Source organism: Helianthus annuus, chromosome 11 (assembly GCF_002127325.2).
Source record: "Helianthus annuus cultivar XRQ/B chromosome 11, HanXRQr2.0-SUNRISE, whole genome shotgun sequence".
In the NCBI taxonomy this organism is placed as follows: Eukaryota; Viridiplantae; Streptophyta; class Magnoliopsida; order Asterales; family Asteraceae; genus Helianthus; species Helianthus annuus.
In genome coordinates, this window is record NC_035443.2 from 169,435,007 (window position 1) to 169,443,024 (window position 8,018).

General features: G+C 42.0%; 2 protein-coding genes across 2 annotated transcripts; both read right to left on the reverse strand.

The window, feature by feature from the left end:
* Positions 1-1,125: 1,125 nt before the first annotated feature.
* Positions 1,126-2,478, reverse strand: LOC110888739. Its single transcript, XM_022136250.1, has one exon. The coding sequence runs from the start codon at positions 2,476-2,478 to the stop codon at positions 1,126-1,128; it is 1,353 nt and encodes a 450-aa protein (XP_021991942.1).
* A 1,571-nt stretch (positions 2,479-4,049) lies between these two features.
* Positions 4,050-5,249, reverse strand: LOC110888741. Its single transcript, XM_022136251.1, has one exon. It carries the CDS (start codon positions 5,247-5,249, stop codon positions 4,050-4,052), a length of 1,200 nt encoding a protein of 399 aa, XP_021991943.1.
* Positions 5,250-8,018: the final 2,769 nt, after the last annotated feature.

Genomic DNA, 8,018 nt, shown 5'->3' on the forward strand with positions numbered 1-8,018 from the left:
CCTTTGTAAATGTTTTTGTGATTTCCGGTTTATGCAAGTCCGGTAATTTTTGATGTAATCACTTGTTTATACATGCGTCCGTGTTTTGTGTCTTACATTTTCTTTTTTCTTGAACGTTCATTTTAAAGGCGCGGATCCGATTTACTTTATTTTGTTAGGATAATTTTTAAGTGAAGGAAAAGCACGAACGAGGCCAGTTCGTCCTCACCTTTTAGGGTTAGCATCCCTAGTTCGGCCGAAAACTATACTTGTGTTGCAACGTTGTTAAAGATAGAAAATTTTATTATGCTACTTTCTTATCCGGAGTTATGCTTCTCCGATTGACATAGTAAAAACATTTTATGTAATTCGTGGGTAAAAACCCTCCACGGTCTTTGGAATTTATAATTCGTTCGGTGCGGGCATAACCATCCGCATTACAGGGAAATGGAAAAAGGGGACGGAGGCCGTAGCTTCCGTATTACAATTTTATTTTAAAATAAGAAACTTTTTAAAGAAAACACTTCTTTAGGTGAGCTCCGTTCCATGTGCGCGGGACGAGGGTCCCGTCCATTTTCTTGAGCGTATATGCACCGTCCTTTCCTGCGGTGTTGATCAGGTAAGGACCTTCCCACTTTGGTGCCATTTTTCCAGTGCCTTCAACTAAGCTTGCTTCGTTACTCCGCATGACGTAATCTCCGACTTTAAACCGGATCTCTTTCACTTTTGAGTTGTAATGTTTTTCCAACTCTTTTTTATATTTCGCTTCCCGGATCGCCGCAAGCTCTCTCCTTTCTTCGGCTAGATCCAGGTTCAGAAGGAGCTCTTGTTCGTTTTCTTTTTGACTTAGCTGCATGCGGGGGGTAGGTATCCCTACTTCAGCGGGAATGACTGCTTCGGTACCGTACGTTAAGCTGAAGGGAGTTTCCCTATTGCTCGTCTTCGGCATTGTTCGGTGAGCCCATAGGACGTGTGGGGCTCATCTGCCCATGAGACGCCTTCCTCCCCCAAACGTTTTTTGATGCCTTCCACAATGCTACGGTTGGCTCTTTCTACTTGGCCGTTGGCCTGGGGATGGGAGACCGAAGCAAAACTTTGCTTAATACGCATTCTTTCGCACCATGTCTTGAACGGTTTCTCTGCAAACTATTTCCCATTATCACTAACTAAGCATAGCGGCATTCCGTATCTGCACACTATGTTTTCCCAGACGAACCTCAGCACTTGGTCTCCTGTGATGGTCCGGAGGGGTTTAGCTTCGACCCATTTTGTGAAATAGTCAATAGCAACCAACAGGAATCTTACCCCTCCGGTGGAAACAGGGAAAGGACCCACAATGTCAATCCCCCATTTCTGGAACGGCCACGCCGATGTTACAGGGACGAGGTTGTTCTTGGCTCGATGACTAATGGGAGCGTGCCGCTGGCAGTCTTCACATGATTGAAGCTCGTTAACCGCGCTTTGATGCATACCCGACCAAAAATATCCGGCGTTCATGACTTTAGCTATGACCATCCTCGGTCCGGCGTGGATGCCGCATATTCCCCAGTGGATTTCTCTTATGACGTAGCTGCCTTCCTCCGGTGTTAAGCATTTTAGGAGCGGACCTAAAAAGGTCTTACGGTAAAGTTGCCCATCGTGAATCTGATACTGCAATGCTTTTACCTTTAGCTTCCGGGCCTGAGCTTTGTCTTCTGGGAGCATCCCTTTTTTCAAGTAATCCACGATCGGAGTCATCCAAGAGTTTTCGAGCGTGGAGACTGACATGGCCGACTCCGTCTGCTGGATGGCCGAGGTTTGCAGGGTTTCGACTAGAACTTCTTTTGATAAATGACAAAATGCTACGGATGCGAGCTTGCTCAAGGCATCGGCCTTTTTGTTTTTGCTTCGCGGTATGTGTACTATCTTGCAAGAGTCAAAAGAGGAGATTAAACTATTAACTTGCTGGAGATACCGAACCATGTTATCCTCTCGTGCTTCGTACTCTCCGCTGACTTGATTGGCTACCAACAATGAATCAACATGTGCTAGTACGGAGGTTGCACCGGCTTTGGCCGTGGTTTGGAGACCTGCAAGGAGAGCCTCGTATTCTGCTTCATTGTTTGAAGTTTTAAACTCGAAACGTAAAGCATAAGTGTACTCTATCCCTTCTGGATCTATTAGGATTAATCCTGCCCCCGATCCTTCTTTACTGGAGGCTCCATCCGTATATAAGTTCCATACCCTTGGTGGGGCGGATTTTTCTTTGGTGCTTTCTCCGGTTGGGACCTCCGTGAGGAAATCTGCCACTGCCTGGCCTTTCACCAGTCCTCTGGTACGATAGGTGATATCGAAAGTGCTGAGTTCTATTGCCCACTTAGTGAGACGTCCGGAGACCTCTGGCTTTCTGAGAATTTGTTGGATCTGGAGATCAGTCTGTACTTCTATATTGAAAGCTTGGAAGTATCTTCGGAGGCGTCTAGAGGCATGTACCAAAGCGAGTTCTAACTTTTCAATCATCGGGTACCGAGTTTCATAATCTTTCAGGATGCGGCTTACATAATAGACCGGGATTTGTGCTTGATTCCGATGCACTACGAGTACTGCACTTATAGCGAAGTGTGAGGCAGAGAGATACACCGTGACAGTTTCTCCGGTAATTGGAGCGGTTAGGGTGGGCAAGGATCTGAGACAGACTTTCAACTCCTGAAATGCCGAATCGGCTTCTGGTGTCCACTCTATTTGGCCTTTCCCGTTCGTTTTTTCAACACATTCATGAAAGGGATAGAGCGATCGGCCGCTTTTGAAACAAAACGATGAAGAGCGACGAGCTTTCCGTTTAATGACTGAATTTCTTTGACAGTTTTGGGAGGCTGCATGGAGACTACCGCTTTGATTTTATCCGGATGTGCCTGGATTCTGGACTGGGTTATCCATACACCGAGAAACTTTCCTTCTTCTAAACCAAAAGAGCATTTTTTGGGATTAAGTTTAAGATTGATACTCCGAAGCCTGGTGAAGGTTTCGAGTATGTCATCGATCATGTTATCTTCAGCTTGACTTTTTATGACCAGCTCATACACATAAATTTCTAAGTTCCTTCCGATCTGGTCCTTGAATGCCTTATCCATCAGCCTCTGATACGTAGCTCCAGCGTTTTTTAATCCAAACGACATTTTGGTATAACAAAAAAGCCCTTCATTGGTTACGAACGTTGTCTTATCTTCGTCTTCTAAAGCCATCTGTATCTTTTGATAGCCTTTATATGCGTCCAAGAAGCATTTAAGACGAAAGCTGGAAAGGGAATCGATCTTTAGATCGATCTCTGGTAAGGGATAACAATCCTTCGGACACGCGTTGTTTAAATCGGAAAAATCTACGCACATTCTCCAGGTTTTATCTTTCTTGGTTACCATTACTGGGTTAGAAACCCAGGTCTGGTAGCGTACCTCCCGGATGATTCCGGCACTTAACAACTTTCGTACATCTTCGGAGATTGCTTTGTTTCGGACTGGAGCCATGTTTCTTTTTCTTTGAGCTACTGGCTTTGCTGAATGCGACACTTTCAGCTTATGTTCAGCCAAACATCGAGGAACTCCCACCATATCGGAGGTTTACCAGGCAAATACATCGAGAGAATTAGATAAAAGCTTCCACAACTTCTTTTTAGTACGCTCAGGAAGTTGAGCTCCGATTGCAATTTTTTGCTCCAGGAATCGCGGATGGATAGCCCATTCTTCTGTGAGGAGATTCGGAGGTTTGTCAGTACCGTTGCTTTGTCGTATTTTGGCTACGCAGATTGTTGATTCGGAATGCAGAGTTGCCACTCCTGCTTCGGTGGGGAATTTTAACGATCCATGAACGGTAGAACTGATGATACCAAAGGCACACATACCAGGCCTCCCTAGAATTATATTATGGACGGACCTTGCTTCTACTACCAGATACGTCAAGTTGACTATTCGGACCAAACTTCCATCTCCCAACGTTGTTTGCAAGGTAATTTGCCCTATAGGCTGCACCACCTCTCCGGAGAAACTTACCAATGGCATTGAGACTTGGATCAATTTTGCCTTGGTTTGTGGAGCTAGCTATTGAAAACACTGCTTGTACATGATTTCAGTGGCACTTCCGCTGTCAACATAAATCCTCCGGACCTTGTGACCTGCTATGATTGCAGACACTACGATTGGTCCATCCTTAATATCTTCCGGATTGATAGGAGGAAAAGCAATGGGTTGCTGCATCCAAGCGGCCATGTGTTGACTGGATCGCTTGATGCCTTGGTTGTCTGCTCTTCTGATCATGCAAATCGCCGGCTGGTTGTTCGGATTATCTCCCGAATTTCCCGAAGATTTTCCTTCCTTTACTTCTTTTACTAGATGCGATAGCTTTCCGGACCGCACTGCTTTTTCTATTTCTTGCTTCAAGGACCAGCAATCATCTGTGTTGTGACCTCGAGCATGATGGTAGTCACAATATTTCTTGGAATTCTTATCACCCGGGTTTCGGAGTTTTGGTGGAGCGAGGAAGTTTGCCCCTTCCGCACTGAGAATTTCACTAGGAGTTTTGGAAAGATCTGATAAGTTGTAAAACCTTGACCCGAAACTTCTTCCCCGTGAAGGTCTGTCGTTTCTGCTGTAGGGGTGCGATCGTCCCCTGCTCCCAGATGGGGTTTTATCAAACACCGACCCACCGTTTTTCTTCCAGGAAGACATCTTATGATCTGGTTCTGGAGCTGGGTTACATGCGTTTTTGCCTCGAGCAAAAGCTCTGGCTCGTTCCATGAGTACCTCCATCGTCTTTGGGAGATTTTCATGTAATTTTTCGACCAGCTGATTATTCCGGACACCGTGACAGAATCCGGAGATCCGTAGCTGATCAACTACCCCACTGATCTGTATACTTTCCCGGTTAAACCGATCAATGAAACTGTCCAAAGATTCTCCATCCTTTCTCCGAATGTTGTGAACTTCGGTGATTTCTTTGGAGTAGTGCCTTTGCTGGCTAAAATTCTGGAGGAATAATCTTCGGAATTCTTCGAAATTGTTGATCTCTCCCTCATTCAACGCATCAAACCACACTCGGGCACCTCCGGTTAGTGTTTGCGCGAACATGAAACACCACGCTGGCATCGGCCACTGTTCTACTCGTGTGGCTCCGTCGAAATCGAACATATGATCATCTGGATCAGTTGTACCATCATACTTTTTTACTGTAGTTGGCATTTTGAGCTTTGGAGGAAGCTTGGCATGTGTGATGCGAGCGCTAAACTTTGACTTGGCAGTCATGGAAACTGGGTGATATGGTTTGGTGAGTTCCTGTCACGGCCCCTGACCCGGTTTGACCCGTTTCAGGAGCCGCGGGACAGAAAATCCCGTGGTATTTATATTTACAGCGGAGGTCTTAACAGGATCGTTTTAAACTTGAAAAATGCCCGAGTATTATTTATTTATGTTTCGGGATAAATCCCGTAAATATCATAAGTTTCATTATTTTACAAACATGTTTATTTATTTAATTTAGCCACTATTTCAAGCTTGATGGTGCTCCGTAGCAAGTGTACTGAATTCACAGTATGTCACCTGAAACATGTTGTAAAAAGGTTTTATCAGCGGGGAAATACTGAGTGAATCATTCATTTTGATAAAATGACACATAATTATAAATTACAGCATAAGAGCGATTACTATGGCAGTATCTTAATTAATATCTGGCCTTGCCACCCGTGTGACGATGGTCATACCACTATTGGGTCCAGTCACCCAATTAGTGACGTTTTTATCACTGTTAGGTCTTATTAGCCTAACCAATGTTAGGGGTTATTGCCTAACGGTGAGAAATTAGTAATGTGCACAATACCCCACTAGCCAGCGGTCGAGATAACCACGACTTAATCCCTGTAATTATAACCTTTTGAAAATAATTTGAGGTATTGTAAAATAGTTGAGAAAAAGAGAATGGCTCACAAACTGTGAGAAAAGAGTTTATAAAAGGGGAATGACTCACATTGCAGATTTAACGGGCAAGGTATAAGCCTACTGATTAGCCTTGATTAAACCTAATTTGATAATAATGCACACACAATAGGTTAGTAACTAATTCAGCAGTTACGTCAATTCACGAGATCAAACCCTCACAATGATTAACAAGTGCAATACTTAATAATTCAATCGGATTCACAACGAATAACAGAGCATAGTCCGAATTCGAACAACACTCAGATATTCAAGTCGAAATCACGACGAATAATCAAAGTAGAAGCTCAATTTGAGCAGCACTCGGACAATCGTTGGATAGTTATAATCAATCGGACGTTGAATCGTAATAGCGATCGAGTTATTACCTGATTGCGGCAGCACTTCGTGAATTGTGTGTGTTATTGAACTGATTTGTATATAACTCGACGTACGTTCAGGGAATTTCCGTCGTTTCAAGCACAGAAATCAAGTGCCAATGTCTGCTATTTATACACGAATTTGGAATCGCTTACGGACCGTATGCCACTTCCCTTACGGTCCGTAAGGGAAGCAGTCTAAATATAGGGTGCCTAGGTTCGGGACTAGCTATGCTGAGTTGATAAAATGGTCCAATTAGATCTACACAACGTTTAATTTAGATAGACGTCCAACTAGGGTTTACCCCCCTTGAGTTTTAGGGGTCCTGATCCTGATTCCGATTATCCGGAAAATTTTAGGCCTAGTGCAGAATTAATTGGGTGTCTCAATTAGGGTTTTTTATTGACTAATTATCATCCTAATTATTGATTTTAGTGACAGTTGTTACATCCTCCCCACCTTAAGAAAAATCTCATCCTCGAGATTTACTGAAATAGATGAGGGTATTTTCACCTTATTTCTGATTCTAGCTTTTATGTGTATTCTGGTCCTCTTTTGGCTGTGAACAGCACTAGTTGTTTTGTACTTTGAAAAACTTAATCTTCTTATCTTATTTGTAATAGATTCCCTATCATTTAAAATTTGCCATTTACCTCTTTTCCTTGGAGAGGTACTACCAGGGATTTATCTGATAGACATTTCTTAAGGTTGGATACATGAAACACATCATGTACCTCTGCTAATTCTTCTGGTAATTATAAATGATAGGCTACTGGTCCTATTTGTTGGATTACTTGAATGGTCTTACGTACCTTAGACTTAGCTTTCCTTTCTTACCAGATCTAATAACTCTTTTCCAAGGAGATACTTTCAATAGTATTTTGTCTCCAACTCGAACTTCAACGACTTTTGTTTATTTATTTGTATCACTTTTCTAACTGTCTTCAACCTTTCCTTCGTGATACTAAATATGACAGTTGTAGTCACTTAGGATTTCCTTTTTTTTTATAAACTATACTGAAGTATTCCCACAGGGAGGAACTTGGTCGTATAAATCCTTTATTTAATAATTTATCTAATTGTTTCTTTAATTCTTAACATTTTAGTGAGTGCAAGATTTTCTCTTACGGCTACTCAGATGCAAGATTTTCTGTAATTTTAGTGAGTGCAAGATTTTCTCTTACGGCTACTCAGATGCAAGATTTTCTGTAATTTTAGTGAGTGCAAGATTTTCTCTTACGGCTACTCAGATGCAACATTTTAGTGAGGAACTTGTTCCTTTTTTTTTGGAGATAGGCGTTTCTCTTACGGCTACTCAGATGCAAGATTTTCTGTAATTTTTCTTTTTTCATTTTCTTCTTTCATAAAATGTTTTGATTATTATATTCTTAGTAATTAATATCATAAATGCTAATAGCATTGATAAAATTAGATGATAGAGATCGACTGATCGTATATTATTATTGAGGCAAATGAAGTAAAAAACAAACCAAATGAAAGTGTCCAACCTACTATTATCTATATACAAAAAGCAACTTGCACCCGTTTAAAACACACATGCCCCTTTTTTTAAGTTTTTTCATGACAACCTTTTGAAGCGATACAATGTTTCAGATTTACTATTTAACATCCATGTGTCCTTTAATGATGGTTTGGATAAAACGATGTCTCTGTAGGAAATTTCGTGTAACTTTTAGAAAACAATTTTAGTCAATTTGTCAA

What these genes read in the sequence shown, in the direction of transcription:
- LOC110888739 (XM_022136250.1), bottom strand. Translation starts at nt 2,478, where the DNA reads ATGATTGAAAAGTTAGAACTCGCTTTGGTACATGCCTCTAGACGCCTC.
- LOC110888741 (XM_022136251.1), bottom strand. Translation starts at nt 5,249, where the DNA reads ATGACTGCCAAGTCAAAGTTTAGCGCTCGCATCACACATGCCAAGCTT.